The following is a 13,528-nucleotide window of genomic DNA, read 5'->3' as shown; positions in this document are numbered from 1 at the left end:
GGTAGACGGACATGACGCCTGCACTCTGCAGGGGGTAGAGGGACACATTAGATTGAAACAAGGAAACAAATCAAACTAAAGGAAAAAAAGAATGTGCTCAGAAGTGCCTTCATGTTGAAACAATTCAGTTTGCAATAAAAACAAGTCCCCACAGCACCAAAATGTTGTTCCCAATGCCTTTCTCTTTATACATTCTCTAAGAATAGACAGCTGAAGAACTGTGAGACGATAACTGCTGAATTAAAACAAATAGAAAAATGGGGATACAAATTGCTGTCTGCACCTTAAACTGATTGTTTCCACTAATTTGTTTTTGAATGATTCAGTTGGATGGTTTTAAAGTTATCACCCTAAACATTGTTATTTCTTTATCTTATATCAAATTAGTAATAAGTGGTAATTATTGATAGTAATATCAACCATAATGTTTGTTAGCCACTATTTTGTGTTGCAGTCCCCATCTTTGACCACTGCAGGGCAGCAAACCATCATGACTTAAGAAGGTGGTGGCCACTTTTAGAAGGTACAGATGCAACAGCACTTCAAAGACACATGTCTTTACGAGGCTCATATTGTCAGAAATGTGGACATTGAAGGAGGGAGGGTGGGTTTTTGCAACAACAAAGTCAAGCTCATTTTTGAAAATGATCAGCAGTGCATTGAAAGAGTTTTCATTTAAGTTACAACTAAAAAGGGTAGTACATTTGTAATGTTTTGGTGTATGTTTGTACACTGATGTAAGAGGCTCTTAGTTTCATATGTTGTACACTGTGTTCAAATATTGTAAGTTGTGCTTTGATCACAACGATACCCAACAGCTAAACATGTCAATGTGTCACTCACCTTAGTCAGCAGAAAAGAGATGGCAGCGAAGGCAAAGGACCAGCCGTACTTGTAGATAAATAGGCCTCACTGCTCCTAATACTGTTCAGCATTTCATCATTAATGCTGGAGATGTAGAGCACCAGACCCACCACCAGAGCCAGACCTGACAGGTTGATACATTAACATGTAGTGTTGGACAAAAACACAAAGAAGAGAGTGCAGAAATGTGACTAGAAATAGAGAGAAGATCTGAGTACCTGAGAGGATAAAGAAGATCCCAGAGACAAACGCCAGGATGGTGCGGTGAGGCCGGATGTGGCCGATGTTGTTGATGACGAAGCCGATGAACATGAAGAAGAGGCTGACCAGAGGGAACGGAGTGGCCGAGCGAATCATCTCTGAGGAGAAGAGGAAAACTGCTGTTTTAAACCAAAACATGCAACAGATGGGTGTTGAAGAGGAGAGGAACTTTGGGAATGTTTGGTTGATGTATCTTCATTTGGATAGAAAAGTGGTCTCTTTGGAGGAAGGGGGAACAGTCAATCTTGAAATATTTAGAAAAGAAACGTAATCATTGTCTGCTATTTGGCCAGATTTGTACAACATCAGAGATTACACTGATTTAAAGTGGATTATTCTTGAGGTAAAGCTTTGACACTGAGCCTCACTGAAGGACATCTGAGATGAATTGTCTGTAAAAATAAAAAAAGGTAGTAGGTATTCTGGAGAGGGACGAGGCTACAGGGTTCAGGTGACTCACAAGCCGTGTTAGAAAACAACACTTTTTTCTTATGAAAAGGCCAAACACTGTTTATGTGTACAATCCCAGGGGGGCACCTTGAGTTATTTAGGCGGGAGTAACTTACTGAGCACGCTTCCTGTGGACTCTGACGTCAACTGGACATTCATGGGCATGATGTAGGCGATGGTGAAGCAGCGACCAGATTCCTCACCTAAGACAAAAACAAATAGACAAAACTGAGGTGAGAAAGAAAGGAGGAGAGAAACTGGGAAACAAAGAAAAGGACAAATACAGGCAGACAGGACCAAGAAGACCCCAGCTGCTGACGCAAGGAATGTTTAACTATTTTGAAACAACACTTATTTACTTCCTCTCTTCTTAGAGGATAGGTTTCATCCGACTCATATGTCCTGTACATGTATCATAGCCTGCATATAAAGGCATCATAATCCCCCATAAATCAACCTTGATTGTTTTCTTGTATTTTAAATAGACATATTCAGGAGTAACTCTCCTAGTTCAGAACTTAAAGTTTTCCTAAGAAAATATTTCTTTACATAAGCATTACATCACATTCTGCCAAGACAGCTACACAGTCATTATTATCACTTCATCATTGTCACATACAGACTCCAGCTGGAAGTTATCTGTGGCACGATGAGATGAGATCATTCTCTGAAGACTTAAAGGTGTAAGTATGTGTGTGTGTGTGTGTTTTTGTTTGTATAATTATTCTGCAGGACTAATTTAAATTGAACGCACCTTGTTTTACACACACACACACACACACACACACACACACACACACACACACACACACACACACACACACACACACACACACACACACACACACACACACACACACACACACACACACACACACACACACACACACACACGCACACACACACACACACACACACACACACACACACACACACACGTGCATGAATGCTCACGCTGATGAAGTCATTGTGAATGTCATTCTGTGTGAATGTCAAAGCTGGCTGATGCAGTGATGATATGTGAGTGTGACAGGATTTTGACTCTGCCTCTGCCATATTTAAAAGCTGTGCAGTGTGAATGGACCTCCTTGAACCAAGATCTTACCACACTAAACTCCATTACATGTATCTGAGGAACAATACTGATTTAAAAACAAGGTTCACTGCCAAATGCCTGTCCTAAATCGTGGCAGCGCATCCCCCCAGACCCAACCCTCACCGGCCAGGAAGCAGACTCTCCAGAGGCCGGAGTGCAGCGAGGTCTTGATGACAATGCTCTGGTTCAGAGGCAGAATGACGCCCTCCTCCAGGTACAACCAGTAGTCGGTGCTGACCGCCACTCCCAGCAGCCCCAGGCCACTGATAGCAAACACACTGCTCAGCAGAGTCAGGGCCTTCCTGCTGCACGAGCTCATGGTGACAGTGAGGGAGCTTCCAGCTGTGGTGGTTACAATCAAAAAGCAATCTGGAGGAGGAGAAAAGGGAAAAGAAGAATTACTGGTAGAAATGTAAGAAAAGTTGGATGAGGAGACATGGGGAGAAAGAAGAATTAATGGCAGAAATGTTAGGAAAGTTGGATGTGGACACGGTCGAAAAAGGAAAAAACTCACACAATATATTATTAGATAAATACAAATGAATACAGACACACAACTATTCATATTACCATGAAATTATGAAAGAGTGTTATATGCTTCAGGTTATTTCTATTAATTCCAGCAGTTTTTATTTAAAATATATATATATTCACATATGTCTCCAATGAAAAATAGTCTATACATTGTCTCTGACATTGGTGCATAATTTTCAACACCAGTTATACATTTGACACATTTCTTGCAATGATAAGCCAGCTTTTCCCCCAAGGGGGGACTTGAGAGTGTCATTGAAACTATTGAGCATAGTGTGAATGACAACACGTCAATGTCAACCCTATAATATCATGATCTACAGTGCAATAACCTATGGTGAGCCTCAATAAATTACTACTACTAAAGTACATGTTAGCTATAGTTAGTATAGTGTAGTAACCAGGACATTGTACACGACACACATGCAACAACTGAGATTAAAAGAACTCAAAACAAACATCATAGTTATCGGAGAATATGTGAAACCCATCAAATATAACAGCAAAGGTTGCAAAAATAAAATCATGTGACTAAAGCATGCAAACACTTGTTCTTACGTGGCTGTCTGAAGTTTCGGTGTCTGTCACGCACGTGAAGGAAAGGTGCAGAAAGTTTTGTAGTAAAACTACGGGGAAATAGTTCAATGGCGAGAAAACGACTCCAACTAATTCCTTCAGAGAAGTGAAGCCGAGAGAAGCTTTAAGAAGCAAGAGACGATGCAGCAGTGCGTCAGTGCTCAACACTGTCCACAGAACAGACTGAGTCAGAGAGAGAGAGTGGGAGATAGAGAGAGAGTGGGGGTTAGGGGGAGAGAGAGAGGGAGAGAGAGAGAGGGAGAGAGAGAGAGAAAGAAAGTGTGGGGGTGAGGGAAAGAGGGAGAGAGAGAGAGAGAGAGAGAGAGAAGAGAGAGAGAGAGAGAGAAAGAGAGAGTAATGCCTGATTGCTTAAGGACCAAGGACAGCTCTTACAGGAAGTTCATGAATGCAGAACAATATAAACAGATACATAACTGCATGTCAAACACACTTACTGAACAATAGATCAGTAATGGCAACTTTATTGGCTACAATGCTATGGCTGCCATAAGATGACATAAGATAACATAATACTTTTTTCTCCCGAAGGAAATTCTTGGTTCGGAATTACAAAATATTCAGTACATTAAACATAATAATAATAATAATAGTAACAATAATAATAATTAAACTGTACACCAAGAGTACAGTAAAAACAGCAAATTAAACTACACAAAAAAAGATGCACAAATAATGACTGTACATGGGATTTCTTGCATTTGCTTTTAATTCAAATATATATTCTAAGCGAGGTATATGCCTCATGTATTTATTTGTTCTAAAAAAATAGGTTGAAAAAAATATATTGAGCTCGTGTTGAACATGTATTATTATTATTATTGAGGTAGTGGTTTGTATTTCATCATGTGTACCTACTAGGAATTGTCCAATTTGGCAAGTTTATTTTATAATGTTGCATTTCTTGCTTTACCTGATGCTGAAGCGGAACCAAATCTCTGCAGCGCTTCAGTTTCCTTCAGAGCCTCCTAAGCGTCACGGATGACCGGAAGTGGTGGTTTAAAAATAAACAAGCATTACATTTCTTATTAAGTCTTTATTCGCAGGTCACGACTATCTGGTTAATCTTTCAAATGAAACCTGAATCACACTGGGGATTTCTTTAAGGTGAGGTATGTTTATTGATTTTTTATTTTATATTTGTCACCCCGCCATCGATTTCGAAGATAACCTGGAAAGCCATCTGCTCCAGATTAATGGCGAACGGCTGTTTAAACAAATAGAGCTTTAGGAGACAATTATTACGCTTTGCTTGGGCGGATACTGAGACAATGGGGCCATGGGCACACAAACTCAAAAGGCCCCTCCACCTGTATTAAACAGAAGCAAGGCTTACACAGTTTACACTTGTTTAGCATCTCGTTGTTGTCCTTTTGTGTCCCATTCAAGTCGTTGGGCATCTCTCTGTGGTATTGTCTCATTGCTGTCGCCTTGTGTCTGTTGTCTGTGGTCGTTTGGCCCATTTGTAGTTATTCTATACTTACTCGTAGTTAAGCGTCTCTTTGCTGTTGTTTTGTGCCGTTTTGTTGTCATTCGAGTCTCTTAGTAACTTATTTTGGTTCGTTTTTCGCGTGAGACGTTCGGCTCACAGTTTTGTTTTTATTGATTTAAGAAGGAACAATGTACGTTATTTAACATGAGCACTTATGTCCAGCATGTAAATGTGCCAGATTTAGCCATTGAGACTTATTCATACTTGCCATACCATAGAGACTTATTCATAGTTGCCAACTATGGTAGTTGTAAGTGCACTGCCTTGCAGCCTGTAGCACCATCCTGGATGGAGCATATGTGTGGGCTGGACCTGTATTTTACAGGAAAGGAGTGAGCAGAGAGTAGAGTAGTTGTCGATTCTTGTTCTGTTTTCTGTGACTATCCGTCTCACCCTCTCAGACTTTGAGTTGCGCGCGCTACTAAAGAGACGTGTTACCATGGAAACCAAACAATGGTGTAGCTGTATTAAATTCCGAGTGGAAACAGTCCTGAGTAAATCTGATTTGGTCAGAAATCGGGAGAAATATGACCCCGGGAGGAAACCGGGAGAGTGCAATGAAATCGGGAGTCTCCCGCGAAAATCGGGAGGGTTGACAAGTATGAGTCCCTGGCATGTTGATTGCATTGAAAGAAAACATAGATGAGCAAATACACATAGAGAAAACACTTGGCAGCACATAAGCCCTGGTAAAGAACATTAGCAGGAGTTAAACACTAAGCACAATTGACTAACGTTTGCGGCATATATAAAGCACATGTACCCATTTAAAAGCCCTTCTTTAAAAGCTATTAACACACAGCAGACATAAGCACATACTTAAGCAAAGATAAAACCTCATATGCTCAGACAGTATGACAAACAATGACATGACCTATTCTCCAGAATATGACAGCAAGTTTGGTTGTCCAGTAACCTCTCTTTTACAGATTTGAAAAAAGGGTTGAGATGTTTTGTTTCCTTAGCGTGTCAGTTTTGTATCTCTTTGTAGATTTCCCATTTACTTAAATTCATCAAGAATTTTCTCTGTTTTTCTTCCTCCTAGTTTACCGTGGAGGCATGTCAGAAGTTTCATTCGAAAATTCAAGGTGAGTAATTTATATACAAATGGTCTTTTTGTAGTTGAAGTATTCCTTTAAGTTTCACCAAGCAGCATTTTTTTATGTTGCTACTTCCAGATCGTTCTTTTTCCCTCATAATATGTTGTAGTCCTGTATCTATCCAAATGTTAACTACATGTTCTCTCTTTCTCTCCCCTCAATGGATGCAGTCAGGTCTAAAAGTGCAGAATGGGTGTGTTGCACTCAACACAGAGTAAGGAAGGCGAAAAGTGTCAGCATGGTAGGAGACGTCTTTTTATTCTTCCTTTTATACAATAGAAAATGATCTAAAAATATATTTCATAATTATATTTAAAGGTGGTGTAGGTAAGTTTGAGAAACCGGCTCAAGATACACTTTTTGTTATATTCCATGGAATGCTCTTAACATCCCGATAGCAATGAATATCTGAAGTGCTTTGACAACAAGTCCATAAAAAAATGTCATCTGTGGAAGCCGTAGTACTGTAAAAGGCACGACCAATCATTTTAGCCGGCCCGACTAAAGTAACTGGACTGCCTACCTGCCTGTCAGCCTTCCATCTCGTGCACAAACTTATCTCGTGCCCTCATTGATCATGTGCGCGTTCGTGTGTGTTGGAGGAGGGGCTCTGTAAGGAAGTAGCAGATTTCTTCCGGCTGTGTATTTTCAAATTCTAGCGCACTCGAGCTGGTTCCTCCAAAATTACCTACCCCACCTTTAATATATGATTACATGCCTCTAAACAAAGTTGTGTGATGAAGTTGGCTTTATTCTAAATTTTGTTTCTATTGTTTTTTGGTCTCCTTTATTATTAATAATCTGTATCAGTCCGGACCAAACATAACCCCCAATTGTGCTTTTTAATATTCAATTTGCAGTTACAGATGTAATCCAAGCTGACAGCAACAGTAGTGAAGAGGAAACATCGACAGCTGCCACGCAACAAAGAGATTTGGGGAGCATTGAGGGAGATTCCACTGTGCACATGTCTGACAAAAGTGCCACTAAAATAGGAGTGGGGATGCCAGAAGGTTCCAATGAGTTGAAGATTTGTGTTACAGACAATGTTAACATCATGAAGCTGGTTTCAGGGATTGCAAGTGATGGCACAACTCAGTCCCCTCGGGGAAGAGGGTGTCCAAAACTCACAAAGCACGAAGAGCATGAAGAATCGGGAGATGTCCATGCTGACATTTCTGTTCAAACTCAAGTTTCCCAGGAACCGGCCAGTAATGAAGACAGCCTTACAAGTCCGACAGTCCGATCTCCTAAGAAAAGAGGCAGGCCAAGGAATTCTGAGACGGCTGATGTCAAAGACTCAACGAAGGGAGACTCTGAAATACCAACAAAGGGTCGTCCAAAAGGGTCCACGAAGCACAAGTTTGAATGTTTAACAAGTGAAGAGAATGAGAGACCGACGCTGGGGTTTGAGTTGAGCAGTGAGGAAGAAGAGGATGATGATGATGATGATGATGATGGAAGCCTATACTCTCCAATAAGGAAGAAAGGTCGACCTAGGAAGGTGGTAACACCAGAGGGGTCGACACAGAACACATCAAATGAAACCCCAGAGACGGCTAAAAGAGGGATGGGGAGGCCGAGACAAAGTATCGTACAGGAGAGCGGAGATGAACAGGAACCGCCAGTTAAGAAGGCAATGGGTCGACCGAAAGTCAGTTTCAAAAAGAAGGTGCTCGATGAGGAAGGCCAGCCTGAGAGTAGCCCGCCCCAAAAAGTTCCAGCCAAAATGGGAAGGCCACGAAAATACCCTTTGCCCACCCTTGAGGAGCTGAATGCGCCAAAAGTAAAGAAGAAGCTTGGAAGACCTCGCAAGAGTTTACCCGCCTCTTCATCCTCACCAAGCAGGGATGTTGACACCCCCAGAAAAAGGGGTCGTCCCCCAGGTACTCCAAAAAGTGACGTTGGTACCCCAAAAAAAAGGGGTCGTCCTCCAGGTAGTCCAAAAAGTGATGTTGGCACCCCGCATAAGAGGGGTCTCCCTAGATGTTCAGTCAGACAAAGGGATGCCAAGCTCAAGACCACCCTCACCGAACATTCAGAAGGAAGTGATGCATCTTCTGATTGGGAAGAGTCGGTAGAATAGGAGGTGGGGCGAAACACAAAGACATCCAACGAGCACGGGACAATACAAACAAATCCCTGATTCAGGATGTAAGCCAGGGATTAGTTACCAAATATGAAATAATAAAAATGGAATATTCCCTGATTTGAGCTTCTAAAATGTGAAAATATTTGTATTTTTTTTACTACTCTTTGACAGTAAACTGAATATATTTTAGTTCTGGTAAAAACAAGATGTCTTCTATTGTCATCTTGAGCTTTGGTTAACACTGAGCAACATTTTAAACAATTTTCTGACATTTCGAGACCATGATTCATGAACAATGAGGAATAGTTAGTTTCAGCCCTACTTGGGAGTTTGTGACCAGAGGAACCATCCTGGACTGACCCAAAAGTTGCTGTTTAAAACATAGAATACAATTTTGTAAATGAAAAAGTGTTTTTGACATTTGTTCAGTTAGGTAGGCTTCTTCAGATTTACTTCCATATTGTTTGAATGGGCTTATTTCTTTATTTTAAAGTATTTTATTACTCCCATCTGAGTAGTAGTACTACATTTCTTTTTAATAGAGCTAGCGTATACTTTCAAGTGTATCATTATAAACTGATTGTGACATTTTTCATGCAGTGTTCAGATGTAGTATTAGTCAGTTTGACTGTAACTGTGAAACGGTTCTACTTCCCAGTTCTGTGAAATGATTTAAGAAGGAACAAAAGTTGAAACTTTGGAAAGTTGATACAAAAATTGAAACTAGAGAGAGGTGAAGTTCTGATATCACCTCTGTTCCGAATAGCTACTGTACTGTAACTCAAAACAATCTGCATTTCTGAAATGAATAATGTGATCTTGGGGTGAACTACCTTTTTTTTCAGGACATACTAGCATATATAAACAGAGCGATATCAAACAGTGATTTTCAACTTTGACCTGCATGTGGCATGTTAAGAGTAAAGAGGGGACTACATGTGAACATAATGTTTTGGTTACATTAGTATTTTAAATTTTACAGTGTAAAAAGTCTAAAACAGGTCACTTCTGAGCCTACAGAGAATTATTGTTGAATATTTCTCATTGTAAAGTTTTAATGTTTGTTCACCCACTGCTTTTATGGCACCATTTTCAGCCCCAAAAGGCAGCGGTCTTTAGCACAAAAAAACCCGTATAAATAGCTGATGCACAAAGGAGAAGGACAAATGAAAGGACCAGCTGAAGCATGAGCAACTAAAGAGCCGGATGTTTCTCTCAGGAGTTGGTGAAGACCAAAACGGAGCTTAAAATGAGTGAATATTGAAACATTCTCTCAAACAAGACTCCTAATGACTGATGATGTTTTCTGTGTAACTGCCTGATGTGGAAATAAGCAACACTTTGTCATATTGTTACATACAGTATGGAAAGCTTTTTATTTTGTATTTTTATAACTTGGGACCGTCATGATGTAAACTTCCTAATTTACTTGATTTTTGGCACCATAAGTAAATGTGTGTCATGACCTGTACATCATTATTATTTTGAAGTCAATAAGCTAGTAATAAGTTAGTCGACATATTTCCATTTTGTGTATTTTGAACAAGAAGTCATTAATTTGTAAGATTGAAATAAAATGTTGATTTTATTTTCTAAAATTTGGTGTATTTTTTTACGTTTCTTAAAGTCGATGTCTATTCCTTTGTTTACCTACAGACAGTTACATAACCTTATAATACAAACAACACAGTGGCATTTTCATTAAATATTTAGCTAATTTCACAAATGATTTAAGTTCAGTAAAAACATTGGCTGTGTAGTCTCTTAATGCCTCATAGTAATTTAACACCAATGCACTCTGCACACGGTACTTATTCTGTATTTATTCTAATGTAATGTAAATGATTTCTTGCTCTGGACAGTGTGATCACATATATGAACTGTAGTCCACATGTTGAAATATGCATGATATCAAATATGACATTTTGCACACTAAATTGTTGAAATAATGGGATTTTTTTCCTCACAAATAACTACCAGAATATTAACAATAACACCTTGTTCCTCTGAAATAATATTACATATAAAATATTGGATGTTAACTAAAAACCTCAATATCTTTATAGAACAATAATATAGACATCAATCCACACGATTTAGGCAGAACTACAGCCAAAATAAAACAGAGCAGGTTAATCTTTTTCATACTTTATTAATACACAGTATCCATCATACCACAAACAGAGGAACAAAGAATCAGGTTAACAAAAGCAGGGGCAGTGGAAGGAAACACATAGAAAGTTCCCTGTGGCTCTAACTGTAGTGGTACTCTACCCTGATGTGTGATTATCTCTGCCGTGGGTCCAAACGTTTGCTTCCTCTGCTCCGATAAAGATTCTCAATGTGAGACATGTAAACATTCACTTTTCTCTTAACCTTACATTTTGGTCCGGGTGTGACAGCTGCGACATCAGTCTACATGTTCAGCAACTAATTCAGGGGTTAAGAGTCAATTTGGCAGTTTTATGAAACATTACTGTTGTATCATTGTGTGCCTAGCCTAATAAAAAGGTCCGGGAGCAAAAGGACTCAGGGTTGGCACCAGTAAACAAAAAGCCAACAGAAGCATTTACACATATTCGTCTTGTTTTGTCAGACTACATGACACTGGGTGGGAGGAAAAGAGAAGCGCACAATGCTTGTTGGTTTTGTCTTATTCTGTGCAACAAGGTGGGGAAACTCCATGCTCCATGATCTCGTTTTCATGCAGGGGTCTTTCTCATGCTTAGATCAGGCCTCGCCTCACACATGCACACAATTTATACAAGTTAGAGAAGACATGTTTCAGCCACAGAGGGCTCCGAAATCCTCGTACCGTTGCGCTGTTTTGAATTTGTTACAGAAGGAGTCGGCCCTGAGACGACCAAGGCAAGAGGGCATTCAACTGTTTCACGCACAGTAGGTGCTGCATATTCGCCATGACACTGAGTAGTAGAAAACGATGGATAAATAGTGGAAATACAAGGTTTGCTGATACCGAAGCTACCAAAGATTCAGCCAAACATTATAGATATACTCTTCTTAGGGGTACTCTAAACATAGAAATGTTCAAACTGTCTACGGTAGTAAAAGCACATTCAGTTCGTAGTATAAAATCTGCAAGTAACTTCTCTTTTTGAAACATATTTACAAAACAACAAAAAAGGTTGACATACAATAGAATAGAGGGGTTTTTTCTCTGGATGTAAAAGCAGGACATAAAACGGGAAGAAAACCTTGTTTCTGATGAACAATTACAAACCAGAATAAGACTTTTTAAAACATACAACAAGTATATATTAACATAGTTTATAGCATATTACTAAACTTTACAATGATACCAGACGTGTACTGCATCCTAGTCTACTGCTCACAGAGAGTCAGAAAAGTAAGCATGCAACAGAGATCTGCTTTGTGCATATAGAAATAGCATCTTTATACTTGAAAACATTGTCTCTTTGATCCACAGTTTTCTGACCCTACTGAACTGCACTGCATTAAAAAGGCCTAGACAGCTTGCAACTGTAAGCATAAGCAGAATGTGTTCCTGGTTATCTATGTTGAGTTATAGCTATAGCTCCACGTCGTACAAAACAACAAAAAGAAACATGCCCTGTTTAGGGGTTTTAGTGCGTCGGGAGGGGAAAAACATCGTGATGACTTTATGAACTGCAATAGAAATCATTACTTCCCACCTTTCCTTTGGCACTCATGTAACAGTATAGGCTAATACCTCTTTTTTTTAAGTATATAAATATAAAATACACGTGTAGCGGTTCAGAAGTAGATAAAGCCGGGACAGAGCAGAAAAATGTGTTCCGTTCTTGTCGTGCATTGCAGCTTGTTGCGTAGTTAAGACGGGGAACATAAGAAAGGAACATTTGAGTAACTCATATACACATTCATACACAAGAATAAAAGGCTGCAGGTTCGGATAAACACAGTTCGAGATTTGATTTAAGAACATATTATATGAGATGTTAAGGGAAAGAAAATATCAGTGCCATGTTATTTTTCTTCACACATATTGATAACCAGCAGACAGAACACTGTAGAGGATAATGAGAGTCTTTTGATGGCGGGATTGTTTTTGTAGAGTTTGGAAGGATCCTGTAGTCAGGGACAGTTCATGCTTTCGTGTTGTCTTTCCGCTCTCTCCTCATACCACGCTGTGCAGCGATGGATGGATGAACTGAGGGTTAATAAAGGAGAAGCCTGCGAACTCGCTCTGGTCGATGTTGGCGATGACCAGCTGGTCGGGAGGGGTCAGCATGGGCTGTGTTCGTGTGAAAAACTTGTCAAAGTTTTCTGCTCCTTTGCCGCCCTGAAAGAGATAAAAGGAGATTAGGTGTTATATGCTATAAAACTCTACCAAAAACTGCACTGTGGGTTCATGATCAAACGACATTTCCTCTCAAGTCTTTTAATAGAAAGCTGCCCTCGCTCCCAGAGGGAAGGTGGTGCAGGACAATGTCGAAGCCTGATGTGTAGCCAGGCAGAAGTTGTAATTAGATCAGGTCCTAACCCTAAGCATGCACAGTGGAGGTCATCAGCGTGAGTGCAGCTTGAGGCTGTCATGTGTCTCCAGCTGAATATATATATATATATATAACATATTCAGTGACATGCACAGTACACAGTAGCAGCATAGTCATCACGCTTTTACAAGATAACGAGACAAAATGCTTTAGAATAAGTCGTTCAAAAACAAATCTGTGGTGATTTCAGCGCCTGCTCTTTTCTCAGGGGAGCAAGAATGTCAGGCATTTCCAGCTGTAATATCCAGAGATGGTAATATCACAGAAAGCCTCAGAAGGGTCTTTTGTTTGCTAGTCCCTTCAGGCCGATTAATGACGCCGCGTATGAGCTCACAAATGTGCTACACCACGCGAAGACCTCCTGAATGGATGGATCCTCTTTTAGCAATGTTTTCCTTCCCCTCCCTTTGTGAGTGGAGACGGATACTTCCGCTGTGCAGCCATGCAGCTATTGTGGTCCTTGTGTGAAAGCAAAGGGAACTCTGCCGTTAGAGAGCTATTTATAAACCTCCATGACATGGTGGGTGT

The 13,528-nt window shown here is 40.1% G+C and overlaps 2 protein-coding genes and 1 pseudogene across 5 annotated transcripts in view; 1 reads left to right on the top strand and 2 right to left on the bottom strand.

The window, feature by feature from the left end:
• LOC307016138 (voltage-dependent calcium channel gamma-5 subunit-like) overlaps window positions 1–6,284 on the bottom strand; it is an 8,706-nt pseudogene extending 2,422 nt beyond the window's left edge. Inside the window, exons 1-5 of the transcript XR_013810543.1 lie at window positions 5,505–6,284; window positions 2,795–3,040; window positions 1,692–1,778; window positions 1,083–1,223; window positions 844–988 (exon numbers count right to left, since the gene is read on the bottom strand). The product of XR_013810543.1 is annotated as a voltage-dependent calcium channel gamma-5 subunit-like (transcript). The remainder of the gene's footprint in view (window positions 1–843; window positions 989–1,082; window positions 1,224–1,691; window positions 1,779–2,794; window positions 3,041–5,504) is intronic.
• On the top strand, window positions 4,752–10,071 carry LOC307017066 (uncharacterized protein). Of its 2 annotated transcripts, none has more exons than XM_079646499.1 (4): window positions 4,752–4,906; window positions 6,337–6,379; window positions 6,562–6,632; window positions 7,252–10,071. In XM_079646499.1, the coding sequence occupies exons 3-4, from the start codon at window positions 6,581–6,583 to the stop codon at window positions 8,475–8,477; spliced, it is 1,278 nt and encodes a 425-aa protein (XP_079502625.1). In that variant the 5' UTR covers window positions 4,752–4,906; window positions 6,337–6,379; window positions 6,562–6,580; the 3' UTR covers window positions 8,478–10,071. The 2 variants fall into 2 exon arrangements, with proteins under 2 accessions (XP_079502625.1, XP_079502626.1); XM_079646500.1 differs by having other exon boundaries at window positions 4,753–4,911.
• A 544-nt stretch (window positions 10,072–10,615) lies between these two features.
• Window positions 10,616–13,528, bottom strand: part of prkcab (protein kinase C, alpha, b) — a 119,169-nt gene continuing 116,256 nt past the window's right edge. For both annotated transcript variants that reach the window (XM_079646493.1, XM_079646492.1), the window contains one exon: window positions 10,616–12,786. In XM_079646493.1, the coding sequence (XP_079502619.1) occupies window positions 12,622–12,786 (165 nt within the window). In that variant the 3' untranslated portion in view covers window positions 10,616–12,621. The remainder of the gene's footprint in view (window positions 12,787–13,528) is intronic.

The sequence above is a fragment of the Notothenia rossii genome, assembly GCF_949606895.1.
Source record: "Notothenia rossii genome assembly, chromosome: 8".
NCBI lineage: Eukaryota > Metazoa > Chordata > Actinopteri > Perciformes > Nototheniidae > Notothenia > Notothenia rossii.
Note: the sequence above shows the minus strand (reverse complement) of the source record. Positions and strands in the feature narration are given on the sequence as shown.